Source organism: Cibotium barometz, chromosome 44 (genome assembly GCF_041138505.1).
Source record: "Cibotium barometz isolate CiBa-2024 chromosome 44, ASM4113850v1, whole genome shotgun sequence".
Lineage (NCBI taxonomy): Eukaryota > Viridiplantae > Streptophyta > Polypodiopsida > Cyatheales > Cibotiaceae > Cibotium > Cibotium barometz.
This window is the reverse complement of record NC_141089.1, coordinates 9,731,473-9,743,946: the sequence shown is the minus strand read 5'-3', so window position 1 is coordinate 9,743,946 and position 12,474 is coordinate 9,731,473. Positions and strand designations below refer to the sequence as shown.

At 44.1% G+C, this 12,474-nt stretch overlaps 1 protein-coding gene across 1 annotated transcript; it reads right to left on the bottom strand.

Moving 5' to 3' along the window:
* Nucleotides 1–4,229: 4,229 nt before the first annotated feature.
* Nucleotides 4,230–10,463, bottom strand: LOC147612936 (uncharacterized). The gene is made up of 3 exons (XM_086782126.1): nt 10,228–10,463; nt 4,751–4,828; nt 4,230–4,653 (listed from the first exon to the last, which is right to left on the bottom strand). The coding sequence occupies exons 1-3, from the start codon at nt 10,461–10,463 to the stop codon at nt 4,290–4,292; spliced, it is 678 nt and encodes a 225-aa protein (XP_086638252.1). The 3' UTR covers nt 4,230–4,289.
* Between the last annotated feature and the right edge of the window lie 2,011 nt (nt 10,464–12,474).

Below are 12,474 nucleotides of genomic sequence, written 5' to 3'. Positions count from 1 at the left end.
TGTGGGGGTGGGTCCCCCCCACATGCTTGCAAAGTTTGGTCCCCATCGGAGCATGTTTGGATTGGTAATTGGCGCCCAGTGCGGGTTTTTCAAGTCTCTTGGTGCTTAAGAGGCCATGGAAAATCCGGGCCTTCCCCATACCATCGTACCCAAACATGCTCCGATGGGGACCAAACTTTGCAAGCACGTGGGGGTGGGTCCCCCCCACATCCTTGCAAAGTTTGGTCACAATCAGAGCATGTTTGGATTGGTAATTAGCGCCCAGTGCGGGTTTTTCAAGTCTCTTGGTGCTTAAGAGGCCATGGAAAATCCGGGCCTTCCCCATACCATCATACCCAAACATGCTCCGATGGGGACCAAACTTTGCAAGCATGTGGGGGTGGGTCCCCCCCATATGCTTGCAAAGTTTGGTCACAATCAGAGCATGTTTGGATTGGTAATTAGCGCCCAGTGCGGGTTTTTCAAGTCTCTTGGTGCTTAAGAGGCCATGGAAAATCCAGGCCTTCCCCATACCATCGTACCCAAATATGCTACGATGGGGACCAAACTTTGCAAGCATGTGGGGGTGGATCCCCCCCACATGCTTGCAAAGTTTGGTCACAATCAGAGCATGTTTGGATTGGTAATTGGCGCCCAGTCCGGGTTTTTCAAGTCTCTTGGTGCTTAAGAGGCCATGGAAAATCCGGGCCTTCCCCATACCATCGTACCCAAACATGCTCCGATGGGGACCAAACTTTGCAAGCATGTGGGGGTGGGTCCCCCCCCCCACATGCTTGCAAAGTTTGGTCACAATCAGAGCATGTTTGGATTGGTGATTGGCGCCCAGTCCGGGTTTTTCAAGTCTCTTGGTGCTTAAGAGGCCATGGAAAATCCGGGCCTTCCCCATACCATCGTACCCAAACATGCTCCGATGGGGAACAAACTTTGCAAGCATGTGGGGGTGGGTCCCCCCCCACATGCTTGCAAAGTTTGGTCACAATCAGAGCATGTTTGGATTGGTAATTAGCGCCCAGTGCATGGAAAATCCGGGCCTTCCCCATACCATCGTACACAAACATGCTTCGATGGGGACCAAACTTTGCAAGCATGTGGGGGTGGGTCCCCCCCACATGCTTGCAAAGTTTGGTCACAATCAGAGCATGTTTGGGTACGATGGTATGGGGAAGGCCCGGATTTTCCATGGCCTCTTAAGCACCAAGAGACTTGAAAAATCCGGACTGGGCGCTAATTGCCAATCCAAACATGCTCTGATTGTGACCAAACTTTGCAAGCATGTGGGGGGGATCCACCCCCACATGCTTGCAAAGTTTGGTCCCTATCAAAGCATGTTTGGGTATGATGGTATGGGGAAGGCCCGGATTTTCCATGGCCTCTTAAGCACCAAGAGACTTGAAAAACCCACACTGGGCGCTAATTACCAATCCAAACATGCTCTGATTGTGACCAAACTTTGCAAGCACGTGGGGGGGACCCACCCCCACATGCTTGTAAAGTTTGGTCCCCATCGGAGCATGTTTGGGTGCGATGGTATGGGGAAGGCCCGGATTTTCCATGGCCTCTTGAGCACCAAGAGACTTGAAAAAACCGGACTGGGCGCTAATTGCCAATCCAAACATGCTCTGATTGTGACCAAACTTTGCAAGCATGTGGCGGGGACCCACCCCCACATGCTTGCAAAGTTTGGTCCCTATCAGAGCATGTTTGGGTACGATGGTATGGGGAAGGCCCGGATTTTCCATGGCCTCTTAAGCACCAAGAGACTTGAAAAACCCGCACTGGGCGCTAATTACCAATCCAAACATGCTCTGATTGTGACCAAACTTTGCAAGCACGTGGGGGGGACCCACCGCCACATGCTTGCAAATTTTGGTCCCCATCGGAGCATGTTGGGGTGCGATGGTATGGGGAAGGCCTGGATTTTCCATGGCCTCTTGAGCACCAAGAGACTTGAAAAATCCGGACTGGGCGCTAATTACCAATCCAAACATGCTCCGATTGTGACCAAACTTTGCAAGCATGTGAGAGTGGGCCCCCCCCATGCTTGCAAAGTTTGGTCCCCATCGGAGCATGTTGGGTGCGATGGTATGGGGAAGGCTCGGATTTTCCATGGCCTCTTAAGCACCAAGAGACTTGAAAAATCCGGACTGGGCGCTAATTGCCAATCCAAACATGCTCTGATTGTGACCAAACTTTGCAAGCATGTGGGGGGGACCCACCCCCACATGCTTGCAAAGTTTGGTCCCCATCGGAGCATGTTTGGGTACGATGGTATGGGGAAGGCCCGGATTTTCCATGGCCTCTTAAGCACCAAGAGACTTGAAAAACCCGCACTGGGCGCTAATTTCCAATCCAAACATGCTCCGATGGGGACCAAACTTTGCAAGCATGTGGGGGTGGTCTTCTTCGAATAATTCGTCCAGTCCGGGAATAGCAAGAGGGACGGCACGGCTGCAAAAGGGAGAGAGAGTGGAGGCTTGGGGAATCAGTAGTAGGCAAACTAGAGGGAGAACGCGAAGTCACTTTGGGCTTTGTCGATTTGCTTCGTGACGATTATATTGAAAAAGACCGTAGCCGCGGCGTCTATTTCACCCAAGATTGGGTATCTATGCTACCGGGCGTACTTCCCGTAGCTTCTGGGCACTGTCTCGGAGAAAGACTCGGTGAAATAGACATGTCTGTGAAGATGCGGACTACCCGCACCTGGACAGAAAGATAATCGGTGTACGCTCTCTTTCGAGATGAAATTTCCATGTACATTATTAAAATATGATCGATTGTATAGCAACTTCCTTAGTGGTAGCCTCATCAACGGAAAGTAGGAATTGGATGCTACATCCCTAATAACGGGGGACCTAAAATCCTATCCCTCCTCTTTTGGAAATGAAGAAAGTGAAGGACTAGGTGAAGGACTCAAAATCCTTCAGATGGGACTCAAAATCCTATCCCTCCTCTTTTGAGAAATGAAGAAAGTGAAGGACTCAAAATCCTTTAATCCCTTTAACCGATCGATTCGACCCCGAAGAGCAGCTTTAGCCAGTACTCGAGTAGTTTCTTGGGGACTCGCCTCTGATAAAAAACTAGTAGTTGGGTACGATGGTATGGGAAAGGCCCGGATTTTCCATGGCCTCTTAAGCACCAAGAGACTTCAAAAACCCGCACTGGGCGCCAATTACCAATCCAAACATGCTCTGATTGTGACCAAACTTTGCAAGCATGTGGGGGGGACCCACCCCCACATGCTTGCAAAGTTTGGTCCCCATCGGAGCATGTTTGGGTACGATGGTATGGGGAAGGCCCGGATTTTCCATGGCCTCTTAAGCACCAAGAGACTTCAAAAACCCGCACTGGGCGCTAATTACCAATCCAAACATGCTCTGATTGTGACCAAACTTTGCAAGCATGTGGGGGTGGGTCCCCTCCCCATGCTTGCAAAGTTTGGTCCCCATCAGAGCATGTTTGGGTACGATGGCATGGAGATTTTCAACAAACAATATGATAGCCAAAGTGTTAAAAAATATAATAAAATCAAGAACATCAACTAAAATGTAATGATACTCAATAATGAGAAAACTCATAATGATATAAACATCAAATAAGTACATCAGAATGAAAATGAGCTACCCCAGCTAGTCTGAGGTTAGTCACTGCCCAAAAATCTAAGTACAATGTAAGTGAGCTAACCCAGCTAGTCTGAGTTTAGTCACTATCAAGATAGAGATCTAGTCAGCAGCACCCTCTCTAGCTCTCAACTGCTCTAGAATTCTCTCATGGTCATCCACTCGAAGCCGAAAACGAGGGTGAGAACTGTGTTTTCGGCTCTGTACTCGAACAAGAGTGAGCCTGGTAGCAACCACTAGATGAGAGAACTGAAATGCCTCTAACTCCCACTTCCACTGCTGGAACTCAAGACTCCCCCTCCGATGAAGTCGAATCTGCTGGTAGAACCGGCCTGCCACAATCATGCTTTGGGCGTCATAAGAAAACCCATGATCATCCACTGTATCCTGGTCAAACATGCACTTTGGCCTAGTGCAACTCATCAGATAGTAGTCTACTCCCTCGCTATTTCCCTCACTGGCAGTAACAGCAAATACATCACCCTCCTGTAGCAAATCTGTCAGGTCATCATAACTGACCATGAACGCAGGACCTGTGTGCTCATCAGACACCACTGGATGTGAAGGATGCTCGGGGGAGAGGAATGTCTGTATCCATGCATCTGCCCATCCTCTCGAGGCACAATGTGACCAATCGCCATCCATACATGCTCCACAGAAGCATGCAAACCGTCATGTGTAAATCGTGGGGGCCGCCATGCACGTGCTCCTGATGGAATGTAAGCCCAAGGTGCCAGGTACTGTGTCACAATCATGGGAGGCTCTACGGTCAATCATGCCACCATCCACATGCCAAAAAAATCTCCTGACAATCCGAGCATCACGTTTGGGGTACGATGATGCTGCACTCCCACACAAATGTTGGGAGCACCACTCGACTACGTGGCCCGCATCTCTGAACCGCTGAGCATCCTGTCGCAGCTGATGACGCCTCAAGGCACGTTTCACACACGCGCCCGTACCATCATGCTCACCCTTCCCGTGACCAGTCTCAAAGAATGACCAAATCACTGGGATACTAGACTGCACATGCCACCTATAAATCCATAAAAGATAGTCTTAGTTATTGTTTTCTTTAAGATGTTCTAGTGAATTTAGTTTAATTGTAAATGTAAGAAAGCCATAAGTACTACCTGTAGAGCCAATAGAATTGACGTGATGACTTAAACTGTACGCCACAACCATCCGACCAAACCCATCGCTGGACATGTCTGATCCCACAATGTCCTAAAAAATCGTCATGGAGACGAAAATAGTGTTGCACAAAATGTGCATCATGTGAACGATCATCACTGATATAGAAATGATACTCTCGAATAATGACACGGGTCTCGGGGGTACTCGCTATCCCATCTACATGAGCCTCTGCATGTCGATAGCTAATGTGGACCAAAATAGCAACCTGGTGAGGTAAGCAATACATACGTTTAGGACACAAAAAATCAATTAAGTAATGTAGCTCAAACATAAAACAAATATTACAAAATATAACCATTACCTGCTCTGAGAAGTAATACTCAGATTGTATCTCCTGAAAAGGTGTGAAAGTGTAGTTCTCTGCAAAATCAATCACAGAGACGACCACACCAATAGGAAACTCTGCTAGGCATGCTCGGAACTGACGATCCTGCCACTTGGCACAATGACTGTGCCGTATGTAGGGGTAGATCTGCTCCCTAAATGTGGCTGTGAAGTGACAACGTGGTGTATGTTTGTCCACGAGCTGCAACTTCCTGGACTGTCCACCACTCTGGAGCTGGTGTGTCACATACTCATAACGTTGCCATGCCACTATCTCTTGGTCACTTGCATCAAGATCTACCATCTGTAGATGTGCAAGTGAACCACATGATGTGCAATTGCTCTCCACACAAGGCATCCTATGGAACTGGGCATCCTCCGTGTGTGCACACAAAAGAGAGTGGATGAAATCACATGGACTACGAGGCAACTCTCTATGCCCACTAAGAGAACGGAACACATCATAAAAAAGTTTGAACTCAACATGGTAGCGACAACAACATGTGTCACGCTGACGTGAGTACCTCACAAACCAAGGCTTACACCCCTCAAATGACCTTTTCCCAATTTTAAGCTCTGGATACGAAGCCACAAACTGAGAATACAACTCAGTTTGGGACATTTCAAGAAAGCAAGCACTGTGCTCAATGAACACTCCTCTTGTCACTCTCTTACGCAAAGCTTTCTTGAAAACTGGCGATGCACGACAATTCTCCTCCCAAAAACTTTCTATCAAGGTTCTAGTGGTTTCATCTAGTAGGCGATCATGCCTAGCTACACGACCACTACTCGCCCACATAGCACCAACCTCATTGGCATCTAAACTTTGTCGCCTAATAGACCCAACTCTAAGTGCGTGTGGTGCTATGGAAAGGATGCGAGATGTGGCACTAACCTTACCCTTCATTTGGGAGCTACTTATTAGGAATGACGAACACTTTGTAGCACCGCCATGCCAGCTCTCCTCTCTCTTCGACCTCCAATGTCGGAAAGCGCCCTGCAGTTGGCCATGTTGGGCAGATCAATCAAAGCATCAAGCACACATGCCTGTGATGAAGACGTGAGGTCTTTGAAATAGGAATGGAAGATTGCATGGGCACGACGATGTGCCCCTGACTTTGATAGTTCTTTCCTATCCACACGAAGGGCGCCCAAAGGAGGGGGGTGGGTTCTTGTAGAAGAGAGGACTCAAGAAGGGCAGGTTCATGTGGATTATCTAAACTAAGGGGTAGTGGGGGGGAAGAGGGCGAAGGGAGAGGAAGTGGAAGAGGAGGAGCAAGGCTTGGATCATCGCCACAAAACGGAAGGTGTTGCTCGTTGACGTGCTCTCCACTCTCTCTTTCTCTCACGAGCTACCCTTCTCCTCTCCTCCTCTTGAACTTGGTGGATGGGGGGGAGTCTAGTCCTATCACGTTTTCCGACTCCTACGACTTTGAGAACCCATTCTCAAGGAAGCTAAGAGAGAAAATATTATAAAGGCTCAATGATGGGATAGTACTAGAGATAAGTGTGGGATAGTACTAGAGATGTGTGATTATATAGGAAAAATAGGTTATCCACTTCAAATCTCATTGGATTTCCTATCTAAGATTGATTGGATAACTAAGATAAACATAAAGATAATTAAAGATAAACTATTATCCACTTAAAAATTGATATTATTTATAATATTTATTAACAAGTCTAAATATTTATCATTACTAGATATATAAATATATCTTTAAAGATATCTTTTATTTTATAATTATATAACTGCTTTTTTTAAATAAAGTATTTTTTTCAAATTTTATTCAAAGGTTTATTCTACATAAAAAAATTTCAAGAAATATAAAATTAAAAAATTTATTTTTTTAAAAATTAATAATATGATCTTTAATAATATTTTTATTGATCTAATCCCAAAATATAATCCTTTAAAATTAGTGATTTTAAATTCTTTTATTTAATAAGTTACATATATTTTATTATTTAAATTTCTATATTCTATTTCTCTAAATTACTAAATTAACTTTTCCAAAAATATGTTTTTGAAAAAAGAGGGGAGGTGGGAAGGAGATGCCACGTGTCACAAGCGTGCATAACACGTGGCATTCTCTTGATATGTGGCACTATTATGGTTGATGTGGCAATTCCATGATGTGACATGCCATGTCACCATGTGCGAGGTGGCATGCAAAGGTGGCAAGATGATGTGGCATGAATGATGACTAGGATGATGAGGTGGGGAGTCAACTAGGTTGACCATGTTGACATGGAGGGTGGAGGTGGCAAGCTGAGGTGGCAAGCTGCTTATGTGGATCCTCTCGATGCTCACGTGGACATAAACTGGCATGCATATATAAGGTTTGGGCCTACCCAAGCCTCACACATGGAATGAAACCTAAGCTGTGAAGTTTACCAAGCCTAGATTTCCAAACCTAACTAGGATTGGTTTTAGACTTGAAAAGGGGAGAGTGGACACAATATGGGAATTTTCACTTGGGAGGATTGAAAATGGACCTTCCCATACTCAAATCAAGCTAATTTTTTTTAATAAATTCATGGCAACAAGAGTATTGATCTCTTGAGTTTTTAGATTGAAATATTCAATATTTAATTTTCTAGAATTAAATTACTATTGATTTAATGGGCCTCTGACAGTCATAATAAATTTTCCAAAGTAAATCTACAAAAATCAAACCGTTAAATTTGTAATTTTACCTTATACCCACATTATACTAATCTTTCCCAATCTAATCATCACTAGATCCATACAATTTGAGCATTTTAAATGGTAGATGTGGTGGGAGGATAAAATAGTATGTTTTTTAATAATTCTAATATCTTTTAAATAATATAGAAAATAGTAGAACACATCAAAAATTACTCGATAAATCAAGTTAAGCTCTATGTTATTTGTATTTGTGATATGCAAAGTGGGAACATCATATGAGTAATAATGTAAAAGTTATAGGCAATTTACTCACATTCACTATACCTGTCTAAACCTAGGACAGGGCCTGTATACAAACTTGGTTCCCAAAGAAAAGGGGATTTGCAATTATTGGATATTTGATCAGATTATAGTTTTAGGTGCCCAACTTTGCATATGATGTTTCATTAGAAGACCTTGAAGTGAAACTCCTTGGCTAACTATGAGAGATTGGCTATTCTTCTTGAAAAAATACCTGTTTTTCAGCTAAAGCCAAGGGCGCCCACGACATGAAACTAGATAACCTCATCTTGCAACCACCCAATTGTACCAAAATACAGTGATTAGCATTGATTAATCACACTGATTAGCAAATCAATCCTCTATTTTGTGTGTAAAAAACAGAGTATGCGGGGAGACCAGATCTGAGGCCTTAGAGTTCAAATGAGCGCAAATCCTTTCAAGGCCATCAATAGCAATTAGTCTAGTAGAGGATTAAGCCAAGAAACACAAGATTTGACCAAATATTGAATGCTTAATCTCTGTTTTACCAAATTCACCTGCAGATTTGATGAAGAGCTTGGATCTCACTGTAGACTTGATCAAATTAAATTCTGACTTCACCAGCTTGTAGAGCATGCTTGAAAACCCCTAGGGCTAAGAGGAATTAGACCCATTTGATCTGGAGCAGCAGAGATATCAAATTCTCCTCAGAAAAATGGTGCCTCCTAATTCACGATTTTCAGCAGCCTTGCATTGGCGGTTTGCAGGTCTATCTTGATGGGCTGAAGCAAACTAAGTTAGCTGTGTTGGGCTAGAAGCATTTGGGCTAATTTGATGCATGTAAGGAGATAGAGCTCCTCCACCAGCTGGGGGTAGAGGGTTAGTTGAAAAAGAGGAAAAATTATTCATTATCTACTTATCCTAATTAGCGTGGTGATTAGCAAGATAATGGGCTCACAAATTGATGGATTCTAGGCTAGGCTTTGATACCATGTTAAAATTATAACAATGTGATGAGCTATGGTGGATCAAATGCTAGAATCAACATCATTAACAAAGAGATTAGATGATAATTAAGACATGATTAGTGAGTAATTAACTAATAACTTAATGTAGGCATGGATAATCAAAAACCAGCAAATTCTCATTAGGCCAATGTCTCAATTTATAGAGTTTACATCCAAGTATCTAATCCCACTGATTTCTCCTTGATTCACTCCACCTCTTTTGCTCACCTCTTTTGCTTGATTCTCTCCATCTCTCCTAGAATATCTCCACACCTCCTAAATCTTCTCATGCTACCCTTTATTCTCTCCTAGTAGATTCGTCTCACCTTTTCACATTTACAAATTCTCTGTTATAGCCTCTAGCTAAGGGCTTGTTCCTGCACACACCCTATTCACTTGTATATTTCAACAAGTATCACTGATCATAATCCTCCAAAATATCCGATTGAATTCTAATTTTTGATCATTCCTTCATCGGTGTACCTATGGCATCATTAGCAACCAGAACGCTCACCACCTATCCACTCAGGGGCCTTTTTGATAGTTCCTAGCTCATGGTACCTGGAAATATTTTCACTTATAAAAATCCAAATGTACTCTCCATTGAAGATCAGCAAGATCAACCAACAGATCCATATAAAAGAGCCATGGACTCATCCATTGAGGACTAGCAAGGTCAATCAACCAGATCCATGCCCGAATTCAGCAACAAACAAATCTTACTCCTTGTTCCAATATCTTCCTCGACACACGCGTGGGTATCTTCGGCGACCCAGAGCCCGAGCACCGTATAGTCAGCACCCTCTAGATCCTTCGCAAGTCACCTAGCCCTTCACTCATAGGCCGCTTCCTTGGTCGCTAATCCATCGTATCGGAGCTCACCATTTAAATCAAACCGAGGCTGGTCATTAGGGAAAAAGGGAGTTCATTTTGGCTGACTATGCAACCATGCATACCTATTCTGGGACCCTAGCTTCCTTGGCCCACAGAAGGAGATGGGCAATCCTTGAGCTGGTGACCAAACCCTTGACATCCGAAGCACCTATTCTCACTTCGAAGCTCTTCCCTCTGCATTCTTGAAAGAGCCAGAGTTCCTGAGAAAGAGCTTTGAGAAAAAGGTCTTCCTTTATTACTGAAACTTCCAAACTCTAGATTTTGTGGTTGGGACCTTGGTGTCTCTTTGGAGGCGGAAGGTTGGAAGGAGTCCAACTCCGAACACATGGCTGCCACCCAATGGTCATCCTCCAGTGCATCAACGTAAGAAATTGGTTCCTCATTACAAGCGGTGGCAACAAGAGCTGTATCCTTCCCTCTCTGCTTATTTGGAACATAGGCATTACTTCCAAAAACACGGAAACGGGAGACATCTGGTTTCCTGCCAAAATAAGCCTCTAACGGAGTCATTTTAGGCAGTGCACGTCGGAGATCGGTTGAGGATATGGACAGCCGTAGCCACAGCCTCTCCCCAAAGTGGATGAGGAAGGTCGCGATGCTCCAACATCATCCTCGTGATCTCCACCACAATTCGGTTCTTTCATTCAACCACTCCATTCTCTGAAGGCGACCTTGTATTGGCTAGCTCCCGCTTGATGCCATGCTCCGCACAAAACCGCACAAAAGCATTAGAAGAGAACTCCCCTCCTTCGTTAGCTGGCACATTACAGAGGGATATTCCACAAACTCCAATGATGTCAAGCAAAACCACCAAACTTACCTTGTTTTGTGTCTTTAGTTTCAAGCATTTCATGTACATCAATGCCCAATCATCTTCTGTAGCTTTGTCTGCAATAGAAGTAATGTCAAGAATATCTATTCGCACATAGAAAAGAAACCAAGAATGTGATAACTATTAGAATGCTACCTTGATTGCGTACTTGGTATGACAACATGGATGCCTCCTTGCAGATGTACTTCATGTACCGAACATAACAAAGAATCTGGTTTCAGTTGGCCAGATGATTGAGCAGGGTTTGCAGGTTCGGTTTAACCCTGATGGGTGTTATGTTGAAGATTTTAAAGACAAGTGCAGGTTGGTTGCAAAAGGCAATAGAGTGGGCAAAATGTTTACATTGAATGTAGACATGCCTGAAATGAGTGCTGCGATGTTTGCAAATGGTTCAAGAATTGTTGCAGACACAGACATTTGGCATAAAAGGATTGGACATGTAAATGTGCAGAGATTGAAGTCTATGCAAACAAAAGGAATTGTGACAGGGTTGCCAAAATTTAAAGTGGAAGGTATGCAGAAAATATGTGAAGCATGCCAATTTGGGAAGCAAACAAAGCATGTGTTTCCACGTAACAGATATGTGAGCAGAAATGCACTAGATATTGTGCATTCAGATGTATGGGGTCCTACGAAGACCATATCTATGGGAGGCTGCAGGTATTATGTGACTTTCATTGATGACCACACAAGGAAAGTGTGGGTATATTTCATGAAAGAGAAGAGTGAGGTGTTCACTCACTTTCAGAATTTCAGAGTTTTAGTTGAAAAGCAAACAGGGAAATATGTAAAGTGCCTAAGGTCAGATGGAGGGGGGGGAGAGTACTTCTCCAATGAGTTCTCTGAATTTTTAAAGAAGAATGGTATTCGGAGACAGTTTACATGCAGATACACTCCGCAGCAAAATGGAGTTGCTGAGCGGAAAAACAGGCACATTGCTGAGATTGCGCGAGCATTGATGGAAGAGAAGAATATGCCGCATTGCTATTGGGCTGAGGCTGTTTCTACAGCAGTATACATCATGAACAGGACTCCAACTGCAGCCATACATGATGTAACTCCAGAGGAGAGGTTTACTGGCAGAAAACCAGATTTGTCTCATCTGAAAGTCTTTGGATGCATTGCATATGTGCATGTGCCAGATGAGCTGAGAAACAGGTACAAGGCTAGATTGGTAGCCAAAGGATATACGCAGACATATGGGATTGATTATGAGGAAACTTTCAGCCCAGTTGCCAAGATGGCAACGGTGAGAGTTGTGATAGCAGTGGCTGCGTCAAAGCAATGGTCTTTACATCAGATGGATGTAAAGAATGCATTCTTGCATGGGGATTTGCAAGAAGAGGTGTATATGTTGCAGCCACCTGGTTATGAGGATGTGGGTCACCCCGAGCATGTTTGCAGGTTGAAGAAAGCCTTGTATGGCTTAAAGCAAGCACCAAGAGCATGGTCTGACAAGATTTCTGAATATCTTGTCACTATTGGCCTTCATGTAGCCAATGTAGATTTCTCGCTGTATGTGAGACATGGTGATAGAGGAGTTGTGCTTGTTGTCATCTATGTAGATGACTTGATCATTACGGGGGACCATGATGCAGAGATCTTTGATGTAAAGATCTTGCTTAGACAGAAGTTTGAGATGAAGGATCTGGGGGAGCTCAGATATTTCTTGGGCATTGAGGTGATTAG